We start from the raw sequence: 16,877 nt of genomic DNA, 5'->3' as shown, positions 1-16,877 counted from the left end.
GAGCCTGCTCCGAGGTGGGGAGCCCCAGGCCAAACTTTCTGAAGTTGGGAGGGGGCGGGGGTGTGCACGCCGTGGGTGGAGGAGTGGGGCGGAGGGACCCCGGGCATCTTTGCCCAGCTGCGCTTGAGAGGCAGCGACAGATAGGAAAGTGGAGCTTTGGAGTGGAATTACGGCCTGTGACGAAGTGTGTACCTCCACGAACTGAGAGAACAGGGAGTGACCCTGAGGGGAAAAGCTGGAGTGTCCCCAGTTGTGGCTTCTCAGCCAGGGGTTTGGGAGGGAAAAGTTGAGCTGGCTTCAGGACATTAAAGAATCCGGGAGAGACCCCCTGTGGCTCTAAGGGGATAGGGACGACAGCAGCTTGTTCAGCAGCGCTCAGGTTCCCTGATCCAAGAGTCTTCCTCATTCTTGTTTGATGTGTTTTCAGCCGAGGGCCAAGTCGCATCCTCCCCAGTGTGGTTCAGAAGGGTCCAGTGAGATTGGAACTGAAAGGGCATAGAGGGTGAGCCATACTCTTAAGCTGTGGCTACAAGTTAGGAGTTCCCTGCCCCTGCCTCCACTTCTGGTCCCTCCAGGGCTCTGGTCAGAGGCTGTGCTTGCCTGCCCTCTTGGGCTTCTCTACCTGGGAATTGAAGGCCAAGGGAACCCCCCTGTCCACTTTGACTTCCTGCACCTCGGCAGTCTGGAAGGCCTGGTGTGGAGATTGGAGAAGAGCTGATCTCTCTTGTTTTGGGGGGAGAACCAAGAAGCTGGAATGGGGAGGGGAGCAGGAACAGTTACATGAGACCATTACTCCATAAGGAGTTGAGGGTGGGGACTGGGGAGGCTGGCTCTGTGACTTCTGAGGGAATGAGCTTGTTTTGTGTGGACCAGGGTGCAGGAGGAAGAGGAGAAGAGAGTTTCAGGCCTAGTATAAGAAGTCTTTTGGGACAGATAAGACTTTAAGATGGACTAGCTACCAACAGAGTTAGAGAGCCCCTGACCCTGAAATATGTGAGCAGAAACTGGTGACCACTCTGGGGAGGGAGATGTCAAAGCACCTGAGCCTTCTCAGAAGCAAATGGCCCTGTGCTGCATTCGCTTGTGAGTCTATGAATGATCTGAGGACCTTGCTCCCTTGTTTATAGCTTGGCATGGAGAATTGGCTCACCCCTTTCTCCAGCTTGGAAATTGGAGGAAACTGACAAAGGAATCCTGGGCTGAATGGAAAAAGATCCTCAGTGAGCTAATGTTGAGCATCAGGCAGCCACTGATGCGTGAACCCCTCAGCAGCTACCTCACCAGACTTGGGGGTTGCCAGGCAGCATAGCACAGTGCTCGGGAAGGCGGCTGCTGAAGTGGGACTGCCCTCTTCACCATCCTGTTCCAGCTCTGCTGCTGAGCACACCACCAGTGAATCACCGCTCCTCTTTCCATATCCTCCTCAGTACCCCCTCAAGACTGGGTAATAGTAGCACCTCTCTTGTTGGGTTTATACAGACAAAGTGAAACGATGCCTGTGAGCATTTGTAGGAGTTCCTGGCACATGATAAGCTGTCAGTAATGTAACACTTATTATCTCAGCACTGCACCTAGGGGACAGGAGTTCAGTCATTCAGTCAACAAACATTTATTATGTTCTATTCACACCAGGCACTGTGTCAATATAGAGAGATAGAAATAAAGACTAGGTGAGCCCTGGCCCTCATGGGCAGAGTCTACAGAGAAAGACAGACAGTGAAAAGGTTAGTCACCAGACTAACAAGGAGGCTGGTTTAGATCGGGAGGTTGGAAAGGCTTTCAGCAGGAAGAGGTGGGCAGGAGAGTTGGGGCAGAAGGCCCTGGGAGTGGGCTGAGCTGGGTGCTCTTGAGGAATGGACAGGAGGGTGTGGCACTTTCCCTGAAAATGAATCCATACTGCATGGCTAAAGGGGCCACAGGAAGGGCCTGGGGTTTTGTTCTAAGTGCAGCAGGAGAGCGCCACCCGGGATCCAATGTGCTTTTAAGATGTGCACTCTGCTGTCTGTGGGAGGGCTGGAGTGGCTACCTGGGATGATCACCAGACTCCAAAGAGCCACTTGATAGTTTTCAAAGCCTTCACAAACATTCTCACCACTTGTTTTATCACCACTTACTTAAAATGCAGTCTGAGAAGTCCAGGGAGGTGGGGTATGGGGTGAGCATTTCTATGTTCACTGTCTCCATGGCTCAGAGAAGGATTCCGGGGATTCTCAGAGCCAGGAACTGGCCAAGGACTTTAAGTGCTTCTTCAGTGGGGAACAGGGGGCCTTTGAAGCCAATATGCATCCAGGCTTGAGGACCAGTCCCCATCCTTAGTAATCAGAGGGGGCCTTGCAAGGCCTTACAACCCGAGGCTCTGCTGATGCTCACATGGACTTACCTGGGAGAGGACACGGCAGGGGCTATCAACTAAGGCTTCTCTCATTCTTCACCGCTGCCTCCTGGTCCCCTAGCCTCCTCTGGGATTGTCCTTCTCAGGGTCAGCCAGCTCCCTGCTGCAGTGCAGGGCACCAACATGCCTGCCTGCTCTCATATCCTGTCTCCCACCACAGCCAGCCTGGCCCTGTGCCCTGCCCTCCTGACCAGCTTCCTGACTCGCTGATACTGGCTTCCACCCGGGGAACCCACACCTCTCTGCCATATCTACCTACCGAAGCTTGGGAATGTCTTTCTCTGCTTGCTGTGTAGCCAGGCTCACCTTTCTAGAAGGCTGCCCAGCCCAGGGTGCCCTTCCCGATGGGGGTACTGAACAGGATCAGCTGCCTCCACTCAGGTTTCTCTTAGATGGGGAGCCTCCCCAGCTCTCATTGGGAACCTCTTAAGTCATCAGAGGGCTGGCTCAGTGCTAGGCACAGAGGGTCTGGGTGCCAGGGTATAGGAGAGGGGCTCTGGCCTGAAGGTGGCTGTTACGTTCTTGCTGTGCTCAGATAGGGGAGAGAATGAAGATCCTAGGGAAGTGAGGGGCAGGGAGAGGCCAGCCAACTGCTGTCTAAGATGTCTGAGGGTCTTGGGCCTCTCTTGACTTCACATTTAACTGTTTCCTTCTCCCCTTCCAATAACTAAAATGAAAAGAATGGCACATTTATAAATGCACCTAAGCCAAGACTAAAACCAAGACCATTGACATCCATTCATTCGGCTGGTGCTTACTGAATGCCTGTGATCACCAGACACTCTTGGGCTCTAGGAACAAATTAGCAAATAGCCCTAAAACCACAATATAAATAAATGGCAGGATGATGAAGGGTATCAAGTGCTGTGGAGAAAATAAAGCAGAGGATGGGAGGGCCAGTATTTTGAATACAATGGTGGGGGGCTCCCTGAGAGGAGGCTACTCATGCACAGTTGAAGGAGGTAAGGAGCAAGCTGTGGGAGGGGCTGAGGTCCTGGGTGCAGTGAGTGGGAAGGTGGGATGAAGGGATGTGAGGAGGCCCTTGTGACAGGATGAGAGTGAAGCAGAAGGGGTCATAGGAGAAGAGGTCAGAGGGCAGGGCTGCCAGATCCCACCAGGGGAGGCCACTGGCTGTTTCCAGCAGCAGGATGGTGAGATGGAACTGAAGTTCTAACCGGAGCCCTAGAGACTTGAGGCAGAACAAGAGCAGGTCCAGGAGACCGGGGAATCCAGGCAGAGGGTGATGGAGAAAGTCCTAAGAAAGAGTCAGATTCTGCATGTATCTTCAAGACAGCTCCAACAGGACTTGCTGATAGATTGGGTGTGAGGGAGAGAGGAATCAAAGTTGACTCCAGTGTGTTTGGCCTGAGCCACTTAAGGATGCGGTTGTCATTAACTGAGGTGGAGAGGAAGCTGAAGGAGGGGCAGGTTGGGAGGAAGAGCGGGTGCTCCCACTCGGACCTGTGGGTCAGAGGTCTTTATGCTCCCAAGAGAGATGACAGGGAAGCTGCTATTTAAATGCCTCAGAGAGAGGGAGAGAATTCTGGGAGTGTGGATGAAGTTTAGACACTGAGACTGAGTGAGATCACTGAGAAATGAAGGTGCTAGGCTGAGGACAGGCCCCAGGGTTCCCTTTGGGAGCTGAGAGACTGATGAGGTGTGGGAAGGCCCAGGAGGGTCTCCTGGAAGCCAAGGGAAGAGGTTGCCCCACTGAGGTGTGCTGCCCACAGGCCACGTGAGAAAAGGACTGAGCTCTTGCAGGGCTGGAGGAGAGGGGCCATGAGAGAGGGCTCACACGGGGTGCAGGAGGGGAATGGGAAAGTGGTAGAGACACCCTCTCAAGCTGCCTTCTCCATGCTTTCTCTCTCTTGCTCCTCACTCATGGCTGAGGGCATTGCTCAGGGAGACTGAGCGGCTGTTGGTGAGAGGGCAGAGCTGAGCTCAGAGCTCTGGGGACTCGGGACCTCTCTTTCCTCTGTCACTTCCATGTCTCAAGACACCAGCCAGATGCCTCTGTGTGTCAGCTACTCCACTGGACTCTGGGGAAATGGGGCTGCCATGGCTCCCCTCAAGGGGTCCACTGTCTGCTACCGGGACATCCAGGGCTTCAGAGCTCAGTGTATCCCACTCTAGGGCAAGTGTGATGGCTGCCAGCCAGGCAAGGGGGGGAGACAGGACTGGAGAGGAGGGTGGTTCAAGCTGACCAGGCCATGGGGGAAGTGTCTGGGTTGGAGTCAAGGAAGCAGGCACTTAGAGGAAGCACTTAGAGCCAGGAAGCAGGGGTGCAGCAGGCTCGTGGAGGGCTTGTTTCCTTCGGGAGAACCTGCTGCGAGTTCAGGTTGGACAGCCTCCAGCTGTGGGCCCAGCTCAGCCTCACCTTTCCAGCCAGGGACCAAGTGTGGTGGTGGCTCAGGGGCTTACCGCCTACAGGCAGACCTTGTGCCAAGTTCAGGAGCGCAGGACTTCTCTAGGGAAAGGGTGGGCAGGAGCTCCTAAGTCTGAGGGTGCCCCCTGCCAAGGTAGAGCTCGAGGAGGCAGAGTAGGCGAGTGACTGTCCTAGTGACCTCTGTCTGCATATCTTTTACAGAAAGGAAGGCAGAGGAAGCCACGACCACTGGACCCTGGCGAGGGCTCCAAGGATACAGACAGCTCAGCGGGGCGGCGGGGCAGCGCGGGCAGAAGGCATGGGCGCTGGCGGGGCCGTGCTGAGAGCCCAGGCTTGCCCGTGGCCAAGGTGGTACGGGCAGTAACCAGCAGGCACAGAGCCAGTCGCCGGGTCCCCCCTGCCCCACCCCCAGAGGCCCCAGGGCGCCAGAACCTGAGTGGGGCAGCAGCTGGGGAGGCGCTGGTAGGGGCTGCCGGCTTCCCACCACATGGAGACACAGGGAGTGTGGAGGGTGCCCCCCAGCCCACAGACAACGGCTTTACCCCTAAGTGCGAGATCGTGGGCAAGGATGCGCTGTCTGCACTGGCCCGGGCCAGCACCAAGCAGTGCCAGCAGGAGATCGCCAACGTGGTGTGCCTGCACCAGGCCGGGAGCCTTATGCCCAAGGCTGTGCCGCGGCATTGCCAGCTGGCTGGTAAGGGACAGGGCACTCTGATCCTTCCTAGGCATGGATGGGGACGTAGCTTGGCTCAGATCTTCACCCTTATTTCCCAGAGGGCCCATCTCCTTGCCCAAGCTTTTGTTAAATGTATTAAGTGGCAGAAAGGGAGCTGGGACCCAGGGCTCCAAATGTGGGCTTCTTCCATTGAAAGGTGTTTTACCCGTACCCTTTGACCTTGTGTGGACCTCAAAGATGTGTCTGTTTTCTACTCTCAGGGAAGATGAGTCCTGGCATCCAGTGGGAAGAGATTCGGGCCCAGCCCGTGGATGGCCCCCCGGTACGCATCGCCTACATGTTGGTGGTTCATGGCCGCGCCATCCGCCAGCTGAAGCGTCTCCTCAAGGCCGTCTACCATGAGCAGCACTTCTTTTATATCCATGTGGACAAGGTACTGGGGGCAGGAAAGACCAAGGGTGTCTGGAGTGAGCAGAGCAGAAACTACAAAGATCACAAATAGACAGGGTCTCTGACTTGGCTTAGGCAGCCGAGAGACAGGAAGACTGAAGCTCAGAATGGGACGTGTCCAGCAGCAGGTGGCGCAACCCTTTAGGAACTAGAGCCCTGCCCTTTGCTTTCTCTACTCCATGTTATTTGTGCTCTCCCCTGGGGTGGAGTTGGGGAATTGTAACCCTAGGGCCCAGCTGAGTAGCCCCCAGCTGAGTACCCCCTCTTCCCCAGCGTTCCAACTACCTGCACCGGGAGGTGGTGGAGCTGGCCCAGCGGTATGAAAATGTACGGGTGACACCCTGGCGCATGGTCACCATCTGGGGTGGGGCCAGCCTTCTGAGGATGTACCTGCGGAGCATGCGGGACCTGCTAGAGGTACCTGGTTGGGCCTGGGACTTCTTCATCAACCTCAGCGCCACTGACTACCCAACCAGGTGTGGGGATGGGGCTCTGAGCCTCTGGGTGGGAGGGGGCCCCAGCTGGGCAGTCAGGGTTGGAGGGCCCTGATGGGCTCCTCCTCCTTTGAGCCTCATTCTGGGATCCATACATGACCCTCTTGGCCCCCTTGGTCCTAGCCATGTATTAGAGGAGGAGCTGGTAAAGGTGATCTGAGGATTGGGAATGATAAGGGGGAAAGGAGGAGCCAGAGGTCTGTACCTGGATACATCTAGCAAGGGAGGGAGGATGATGTGATCTTTCTTGGGACCTCACGTGCCTACCACCATAGAGAATTAGCCAGGGAGGGATAAGGCTCATGGCCAGAGAGCTCTCAGCAAGAGAGAAAGGTCCAAGGGAAAGTGCTGGAGGAAGTCTGCTCGGGCCAGTGGTTGAGCAACCGCCCCTCACACCCCATTCTCTCACCAGGACCAATGAGGAGCTGGTAGCATTCCTATCCAAGAACCGGGACAAGAATTTCCTCAAGTCACATGGCCGGGACAACTCCAGGTGAGGGAGGTGTGGAAGGAGGCTCTAGTGTCTTCTCACAACCCTTCCCACACAGGGGGACTTAGTGATCCCAGCCCTGGGTTCCAGAATCTCCAGACCAATCACAGATGGAGGAGTGCTGTTTGCTGGGTAGATGAGAAGGCCTGGCCCCACTCTGTGGATCCCTCGCCATGGTCCTTTTGCCACCCCCAGGTTCATCAAGAAACAGGGTCTGGACCGGCTCTTCCACGAGTGTGACTCGCACATGTGGCGCCTGGGTGAGCGGCAGATCCCTTCAGGCATTGTGGTGGATGGTGGCTCCGACTGGTTTGTGCTGACACGCAGCTTCGTGGAGTATGTGGTGTACACGGATGACCCACTTGTGGCCCAGCTACGCCAGTTCTACACATACACGCTGCTCCCAGCTGAGGTGGGTGCCTGGGCCGGCCAGAGAGGGTGCGGGTTGGGCTACCCACAACTCATCTTCCACACCCCTGCCACCTGCAGTCCTTCTTCCACACGGTGCTGGAGAACAGCCCAGCCTGTGAGAGCCTCGTGGACAACAACCTGCGGGTTACCAACTGGAACCGCAAGCTGGGCTGCAAGTGCCAGTACAAGCACATCGTGGACTGGTGCGGCTGCTCCCCCAACGACTTCAAGCCACAGGACTTCCTACGGCTGCAGGTGCTTGCTATGGCCTGAGAGGCCGCCTTGCTAGGCCTTCACCCACCTTTTCCCCAGGAGCCTTCCAGGTCAGAAAGGCAGGATGGGCCTCCACTGGGAGCAGCCCTGGGGTCTGGGCCCACAGCAGCAGCAGAAAAAGCCCAGGGAGGCTGATTGCTAGGCAGTGCTGAGAGGGGCCGGCTTCTGCCCTACTGTGGGGTCCCAGAGCCCTTCACTCTCCTTGCGTCTCCCTCTCCAGCAAGTCTCCAGACCCACTTTCTTCGCCCGGAAGTTTGAGTCGACTGTGAACCAGGAGGTCCTGGAAATCTTGGACTTCCACCTGTATGGCAGCTACCCCGCTGGCACGCCAGCCCTCAAAGCCTACTGGGAGAACACCTATGACGTGGCCGATGGCCCTGGCGGGCTCAGCGATGTCATGCTCACTGCTTACACCGCCTTCTCCCGCCTCAGCCTGCGCCATGCTGCCACTGCCGCACCTCTACCGGCCACCTCACTGTGCAGGTGAGACCCCCTTCTGACATACTGCAGGCCCTCAGGGTGTGGTGCCCTCTGGGAGACAAATCGAAAAGATAGTCCCTGCCCACAGCAAGTCCCCAGTCTAAGGCAAGGAAAAATGCAAGAAAAAGTAATGATAAAGAAGGCAAGAGCCAGGCACATAGGTGCTATGGGTTGTGAGATTTGGGGCAAAGGAAGTGCCTGGGGATGGGACTCCCCAGTGCCCCCTCCTTGGGACTCCAGGCTGAGTCAGGTGTGCTGATGGCATCTCCCTTTCTCCCTGCTGGAACCTTAGGTTTGAGCCCAGGGGTTTGCCGTCCAGCGTGCACCTGTATTTCTATGACGACCATTTCCAGGGCTACCTGGTGACGCAGACGGTGCAGCCCTCAGTCCAAGGGCCAGCAGAGACGCTTGAGATGTGGCTGATGCCCCAGGGGTCGCTGAAGCTGTTGGGGCGCAGTGACCAGGCCAGCCGGCTCCAGAGTTTGGAGGTGGGACAGGTCCTCCCCCTTGGTTTCTCTTGACCCCTAGCAAAACATAGGGAGTGGGGAGAGAGGGACAGATTCTCTATCGGGTCTTCATGAGCTGAGTTCACTGGAATCTTCTTTCCCAGTAATGGCAGCCTTGGTGATGTCCCACACAGACATGCCTGTGTCACCCCGCATGTACACTCTGAGGATCTCTCCCAGATGGGGACATAGGACATGCAGTGAGTAGGGAGGGATTGTCATTCCATCATAACACAAGCCCAGTCCTTCTACACTACAAGGATCCTTCTAGGGGTATGAGGATATTCTGGTTGAGCTTTTGGGTGCCGCCTCATTCTCTTTCCTAGTTACCTTCTGTGGGATGGTCTGCCTATGGCCCCACTACTGTAGAGCAGTTCAGAATGAAAGCCTAGAATGAATCTCAGAGCTGAAGAGATTAAGATTCTCCTAGGGGCTGGGGATATAGCTCAGTTGGTAGAATGCTTGCTTCGCATGTACAAGGCCCTGGATTCAATCCCAGCACCACAAAATAAAAAAAAATTCTCCAAGTCTGACCCTTTTATTTTTCATACGGGGAAACTAAGGCCCAGAAACAGTGACTGGCCTGAGGTTACACAGTAAGAGCAGCATCAGAAGAGAGAAGGACATTTCCTCCAGGCTCCTACCCACCTCCTCCCTCCCTACAGGTTGGCACTGAGTGGGACCCCAAAGAGCGTCTTTTCCGGAATTTTGGGGGGTTGCTGGGACCACTGGATGAGCCTGTGGCCCTGCAGCGCTGGGCCCGGGGCCCCAACCTCACAGCCACTGTGGTCTGGATTGACCCAACCTATGTAGTGGCCACATCATATGACATCACGGTAGATGCGGAGACTGAGGTCACACAGTACAAGCCTCCACTGAGCCGGCCCCTGCGGCCAGGAGCCTGGACCGTTAGACTGCTTCAGTTCTGGGAACCTCTGGGTGAGACCCACTTCCTCGTGCTGCCCTTGACCTTCAACCGCAAACTACCTCTCAGGAAAGGTAAGGATCTAGTGCCTAAATGATGACCCAAAGACAGAATAGGATTTGCCAGGGAGATGACTTCAAGAAGGTGACCATCAGAGCTGACCCCATCCTTAAGATAAGGGAAGGGAGGAGGTTGGGACCTTGATCTTCTATCCCTTAGCATGGAGGGCCCTACAGTGTGGTATAGGGGAAAGAGGAGCTTTAAGGTAAATCAGACTTAGGTTGGGAACAGGCCTCTGCTGCTTTCATTGGGCCTTAGAAATTACTTGGCCTTCCTGAACCTCAGTCTGTTCACATGTGAAGAAGGGTAGTGTAACTATCAGACCTCCTGGGTGCCTGTGGCACATATTATTAAACTCGCTCAAGTTTAAAAAGGGGAATCATTGGAAGAATACAGGATGCTTCCTCTATCCTTTGGGGGTAGCTTGTCCCCTGTCCTAGTTTCTCTGAGATCAGCTTCTTCATACATGGCCTTGCAGAGCAGCAGAGCCTGATCAGGGCCTCTGGGTCCCCAAGTTCCATGATTTTGGGACAGCATTTCTGACTGGTCATCTCAGTCTACTGTGTGACAGAGTGAGCAGAGTCACATGGCTCTCCCCTGACTTGGCTGAGGCTAAGGAAGCAGGTGAACAGCAGCAGAGGCTGGGCAGCTTCCTGAAAGGAGCTGGAGATACCAGGGACGAGTACTGGGTAACAGCTGGGGGTATGCAGTGGGTGCTCAAGCTAGATATTTCCTTCCCCCTCCATATCTTCTCACAAGATAGGTTAACCCAGGTTGAGGGTGGTGGGGGACACTGGGGGTTGGGGAGATCTAGGGCAAGTGAGCCACATCTGCAGCACTCCTGGAACTCAGTCTGGTGAAGGAAACAGAAGAAGGAATAGAGGCAGCTCTGCTGGTGGGGACTGGGGCTGGGTCTCCAGAACAAAGGCAGAGCATGCTGTATGTAAATGGGAGGAACAAAGCTGGCAGGTATCTGATGAGGGGACAGAGAGTTCAGGGAAAGTAGGAGATGGGAAGGCCAGCTGGCCAGGCAACTGGGCCCTCAGGGAGGATCTAATAGGTTGCCAAGGGCTCCAGGAGCCACTGACAATGATCAAGAAGGGATGTGAGTGACACAAACCAGGTTGTTACCTTATTTTCTAAAGTGCCTTGAATCCTCTGTTTGACTTAATGAAACAGTTGAGAATTCAGGGAGTACATCCTTGGTTTCATATAACTTACAATTTTATAGACACAGAAAGTTCCTTGGATTTGTCCAATGTCACTCCACCAGATGAGATTTAATGGCAGGGCTGGGATGGGAACTGGGCTACTCAGATCTGACTCCTGGGGTCTGACCTCGTACTTATTGCCTGCCCTGCACCTCCAGATGATGCCCTCTGGCTGCACGCGGGACCACCCCACAATGAATACTTGGAGCAGAGTTTCCAGGGCCTGAGCGGCATCCTGAATCTGCCTCAGCCAGAGCCTGTGGAGGAGGCCGCCCGGCGGCGCGCAGAGCTTACAGGTCCTGCTCTGGAGGCCTGGACAGATGGGGAACTGAGCCGCTTCTGGTCTGTGGCAGGACTGTGTGCCATAGGCCCCTCTGCCTGCCCCTCCCTGGATCGCTGCAGACTGACCAGCTGGAGCTCTCTGTCCCCAGACCCCAAATCAGAGCTGGGGCCTGTCAAATCAGATGGGCGACTCAGGTAGCAGGGCCCCAGCCAGCACACCCGGAGAACCCGGGAATTGCACCTTACAGACAATGGAGGGCTATCCCCTCCCACAGGCAGGAACCAGAGGCCCCCCGGGGGTACACCACATCAGCCATCCAGAGCCCGCACAGAGGGCAGCCAAGGTGGGCTAATGTCTCTGCTAGGGACCAGAGGGTTGACAGGAAGGGAGAAGGGCTCCAGCAGCATTCCGAACCCAACTCTTCCTCCCCCTCCTCTCTAGTTTGTTTGTTATTTTTATTTAAAATGGGTGTGTGGGGGAGGAACTAGAAATAAAAGATGTGCAATAGGGCTCAGAGCAGCCCCAGGAAGTGGGCCATGGCTGGGCGGAGCGGGGCCTTTTGAGCCCATCTGCTACTGCTCTGGAGAGGCTGGGTCTGCTTCGCTCTCCAGGGCTGGGTCCCCCAGCCTGGGCTGTGGTGCTCATGGCTGAGGCCCTGCAAGGGTACAGGTACCCTGCCAGCTCTGAGGCCCAGAGAACAGGTGTTCAGGAGCCACCGTGGAGCTGGGCTCTAGAGGGACAGCCTCTCCCCTGGTAGCCAGGGGACCCTAGAGCAGTGAGGGAGTCTGGCTCTAGGACTTTCTAGCACACCCTGCCCCTTGATGGGAAAGGCAGGGCATCAGGGCCTGCTGAGACCATTACAGTTTCCCAGGTACTCCCAGGTGTGCCCTGGGGCAGTGAGCCTCATTAGCAGTGTGGGAAGCCTGTCAGGGGCTCAGAAGAACCCAGAGTCGCATTGTGCCTGAAGCTCGGTGTGAAGTCTGAAATATGCAACAGAAGAAATATATCTCTATCTCTCTAAGCAGCCTCGTGTTTTTCCTCCTGCATGTCGGGGATTCATCGCTGTTCCCAGGGCCACCTTCTTTTAGGAGTCTTAGCTGCTATTTTGATGGCCCTGAGAAGGCAGAAATCTCAGCCCCCCAGAGCAGGAACAGCTTCAAATCCATCCCAGCCAGAAGGGATGCAAAAACTCCTCCAGTGCAACCCTTTCTTTTTCTGAGAGGTCAACAGCCCTGGGAGGCTCAGAGACTTCCTCATTGCCACTCAGCAGGCCAGCATGAGGGGAGCTTCGTTCTTGAGAGCCCTGATCCAGCACTTCCACCTCGCCAGGCTGTAGCAGATGTTGGCTTTTCTGCCTTCAGTGTCACCTGGGCCCATCCTGGAAGCCCTCATTGTTCTGTTTCGTAGGGCACCCTCAAGAACAGAGGCAATCCCAGCCATGGCTTGATGGTCATGCTGGAGTTTGTCCCTTAAAGCTGGGAGTAAGACTTGGGTTTCCTGGCCTCTGACCTGGGACCTGAAAGGATCCTAGAAAGGTTTGTCTAGCTGCATGCGGTGGAAGGCTGAGGCAGGAGGACTGCGAGTTCAAAGCCAGCCTTGGCAACAGCGAGGTGCTAAGCAACTCAGTGAAACTGTGTCTCTAAATTAAATACAAAATAGGGCTGGGGATGTGGCTCAGTGGTCTAGTGCCTCTGAGTTCAAACCCCTGTACCCCACCTCAAAAAAAAGGTTTGTCTATTCCTTTCCCTTTCTTAAGCCCCTTCCCCACCTCTGACTCCCCTCCTGTCGTTAGCAAGGGCTCAGAGTTCTTCACACCTTCTGTAATGTGGGGAGCAAGAGTGAAGGTTTCTAGACCCAAAATCACCACTGCTGATCACACTGGTCTCAGCTCAGCTTGGTATATTAAAGGGCTCAATTCCACCCAGGCTGCCCCATGTCATTTTCCTAGTTGCCATGAGAGGGCGCTCCTGACCACTAATAACAGCACCAGAGTGGGTTGTTCAGCCACTGGGCTGACTGCATGCAGTTCTCATTTAATCCTCCCAACCCCTAAAATCAGGCACTTTTATTACCTTCCTGGGGCCTATCAGGAAACTGAGATTCAGAACTGTGAAATGACAAGCCCAAAGCTTGTCATCCAGTGGTAGCAGCAGACTTCAGAAGGAGGTAGAAAGCCTTAGCCACTGAAATAACTATGCTCTCTCTTGAGGGCTTGACTAGACAGGTAACCAGAAGGGGCAAACAGCAAGAGCATATAGTTCATGATGTTCAGGTTCAAAGTGAATATAATTGTGTTTTACTCCTATTTTAGTGAATATCTGAAGCTGTACTCTAGTCCTCCAGATCACTGGGGGTTTTGTTTCTCAACATCAACTCTGAAGGGTTTTTCAGCTCTGGGGTTGGTACGCAGGACCTTGTGCATTCGAGGCAAGTGCTCTATTTTTCAGCTACATCTCCAGCCCAACTCTTAGGCCATTAAACAGAAAAATTACTATCTGGGTTCAGCATATTAAACACAGGCCAAACCAAAACAGTTGAACTGCTGGCCCAGAGCACACAAAGCAGCCCACATTAACCAGGGCTGCCCAGCACAACAGTTCTCAAACCATTGTTGTCTTAGTTTGGGTGGCTCATGCACTGTGTGTCAGCCCCTGCCACTCCCACCATGTCACACCAGGTCTTAGTTCCACATTGCTCTCATCTGCTGCAAACATTCTGTATTTGCATTCTTGTTTAGCCCAACAGATCATGAACCTGGTTTAACTGGTCTGACAGTCCAACAATGGTTGTCACTTCTCGCCAGTGATGCTCATTTGCAGGCAGGCAGAAGAACGAGGAAAGTCTGGTCCCAGCCCTGTTGCTCTGGCTGCCTTGTCTTGGCTTTAGTGAAGTAGAAGCTCTGTAGGACCCAGGACCAGAGTCTAGGACTCTTCCCAACAGGCTTAGAGGGTAGGCTTGAAAGTGGAGGCCGTCTTGGCCTCCCCTCCTTTGTTCACATCACTGAGGCAAGTTTGAGAGCAGCTTCTCTGCCAGAATCCCTAGTCTTTTAGTAGGGAGAGTTAGCTCAGCCTGGAAGCTCAGTCAGGCCAAGTCCCCAGAGCTCACAATATTTGCTCTGGAAGGAGGAAGAACCCCAGCAGAGAGGCCTTTGTGTATTGTGGTACAAGCCCAGTTTCCAGGGTAACCATGGAATCCACAGTTCCATTAGAGGTGGGAGCCCAGACCAGAAGACAGCCAATTGGCATCCAGAACCCAATTATGTAGGCCAATAAGAAGTAGAGATAGGCAGAGTCAGACTGAAAGGAGATCTGAGACCAAGTACAGAACCTTGGCAAACTGGAGCTCCCCTGCCTGGCTGTCAGGTTCAGCAGAAGCCGAGTCCTTTCCCACCAACCCATTCTCCTGAAGTGATAGAGATGCCCTCATGGCTTCAAGGCATACAGAGGGGAATGCCATCTACAGGATACCAGGTCATGGCCTAGTACTCCTAAAAGAAGGCAGAAGGAGTGGAAAACCTGGAGAGGTCCTCACAGGTACCAGGGCTCTGAAGGGCTCGATCCTCTTGACCCTCTAGTTCGGGGGAGGACCAGTGGTCCTGGTGGCCACCCTCAGGGCTGAAGCCCTTTCCTGGCACTCCATGCCACTGCTTCTGTGTCCACACCATGGACAACAGCTTCCTAGCCATAGTCATGGCCATGATCAGTACCTACTGCCATTCCAAGTCATAGGGTTGGAGCAGATGCACTCTGAGCCCTTAACTATAGACCAGAAGCCCAGCCCCATCAATAGGTCCCCTGTAATAACAACATTCCTCCCAAAACCACCTGGAAGAATGCTGTATGGAGGCACTATGAGTCACTGTCTCTCCCCATTAGTGTCAAGTTCTACAGTGCCACAGTCTAATAGGAGAGGGCTGAGTACCAAGGGTTGAGTTCAGGCTCTTGGGTTCTCTCCTGCCTCCTCAGACCCACTGTTTCTAAGGTTATCTGCTCCTCCTCCCTAAATGTGTTCCTCTGTAAAGTCTCCCTTACACATGGCACTGCTTCCCTGGGCTGAAGGGAGACATAGGACAAAGCCATTGTGCTCTCCTGCCCAGAGAGTTGATGCAGCAGCAGAAAGGAAGCTGCCTGCACACAAGTCTGCCCTGTGTGTTAAGCGGGTCATTCCCACATCAGCTTCTGGAGTGGGATTCTAACCCAGGGAGGAAATGGGCCACAGTCAGTCCCAGGCTGTCCCTGATTGAGCCTCTGGGAGGGTAGTTTTGTCCTTGGTATTCCTCCTGCCATCCTGCTGTTGTACCAGCGACACCCCCAGTGCTGCCAGGTCCTCTGCTCCTTTCTCTTCTTTTATTGTCCTAGCCAATATGTAAGCACTCTTCCCCAACAAGCCCTTGCCTCCCCAATTCTGGCAAGAGGGCCCCTGCTCAGGGGAAGCAGTTATTCAGTAGCAGGGGGCCTTTGGGCTCTCTTCTCTGAATGCATCCTCCTCCAGCTTAGGCTCCCGGTGGGTCAGGGCAATAGTATGGAAAGGGTTAATGACATACTGGCCATTGTTAAACTCTGCAGGGAAACTTCAGTGTCTTCACCCAGCTCCCTAGTTTCCAGGGAAAGCCCAGAGGCCCAAGGGGCAAGTGGCAACATCAGCAGTCAGGGACAAGGGCACCATATGGCATCTATACAGAAAGCAAAGGCAATCTTGAGCTTCAGCCCCCACCTCTGCATCAGGTCCAGGATGAAGAGCTGGGGACAGGAGGATGAGGTCTTTTCTAACTCCCTCCAAAGCTCACCAGAGGTGGTTGTCAGGTTGTGAGAATAAGCCAGTGGCCCGAAAGAAGTGGAATCTCTCTATACCCTTATGCATCTCAGAAATGCTGAGAGTCTGAGTTGTGGCCTGGGACTTGGCAGAGAGGACTAAAGGATGGGAGGAAAGGGAACTGGGGACAAGACAGTGCATTTGGACTCTACTCTCTTGCACAGTGATCCTAAATCTTGATTTTTCACCTTGAGTTATCCTTTGTGACTCAAGTTTTACTGCCTCCATCCCTACCTCAGCACCATGGCACGCCCCTGTGAAGGAACAGGAGTCCTGAGGTATGCAGGGGAGATAGGAACTTTGGGGTTACCATCTGGGAGTGGTGGAAGATGTGTGTGCTGGCTCTTGAAGCCAGCAAGGAGCCTGGTTTGGTTAAGGAGACTATGAAGAATGCAAGGGAAGGAAAGAATGAGATGAAGCCTAGAGGCTTCTTGGGGAGGAGGGAATGTGGGACCTAGTCTTAGGAGGATCCAAGCAGAAGCTGGATAATGGTGGCATGTCTTTCTGGCTCTGTCGGTTTTTCTTGGTCACGGTGTTATCCCCAAGGAGATGAGGTATGCTGTGTGAGGTTCCCCAGGAGCCACTGTGGACCCTGTGGCAGCTGGTTCACTTGTCCAAGTAGAATGTTCGATAGGACTGGCAGCAGCAGACTCACCAGCTGATGGCACACTTTGGGCTCTAGGCCTGCAGAGGTGGACATTCAGTCCTCCTAGCCTAGTGCCACAAGAACTGATTTTCCCGGATCACTCTTTCATACACAATGCCTCGTTAGAGACCCTTGGGTTAGAACAAAGAAAGGGCCACTAGTGGAGGAGCTAGAATTTGGTTGGAGGCTCCACTTCCCTTTGTATATAGGGATCCAACTTATTTCCAGGAAAGACCTGTTGCTGCGGGAGAGAACGCAAAGCAGCACTCCAAAAAAAAAAAAGGTAAGTATACAGCCAATACCTTTGTTCTTCCATCACTCAACTGCCACCAAGTTATGAGGAGGCTCTGCCACTGTCTGCACTACCACCCAAATGTGGTTC

At 54.3% G+C, this 16,877-nt stretch overlaps 1 protein-coding gene across 1 annotated transcript; it reads left to right on the top strand.

The window, feature by feature from the left end:
• Window positions 1–832: 832 nt before the first annotated feature.
• On the top strand, window positions 833–12,058 carry Xylt2 (xylosyltransferase 2). The gene is made up of 10 exons (XM_015495487.2): window positions 833–5,472; window positions 5,715–5,887; window positions 6,178–6,380; window positions 6,811–6,891; window positions 7,084–7,300; window positions 7,378–7,554; window positions 7,793–8,055; window positions 8,345–8,540; window positions 9,224–9,557; window positions 10,913–12,058. The coding sequence occupies exons 1-10, from the start codon at window positions 5,436–5,438 to the stop codon at window positions 11,233–11,235; spliced, it is 2,004 nt and encodes a 667-aa protein (XP_015350973.1). The 5' UTR covers window positions 833–5,435; the 3' UTR covers window positions 11,236–12,058.
• Window positions 12,059–16,877: the final 4,819 nt, after the last annotated feature.

This window comes from Marmota marmota, unplaced genomic scaffold, assembly GCF_001458135.2.
Source record: "Marmota marmota marmota unplaced genomic scaffold, marMar, whole genome shotgun sequence".
Taxonomy (NCBI): domain Eukaryota; kingdom Metazoa; phylum Chordata; class Mammalia; order Rodentia; family Sciuridae; genus Marmota; species Marmota marmota.
The sequence above is the reverse complement of the archived record's forward strand: the minus strand, read 5'-3'. Positions and strand labels throughout refer to the sequence as shown.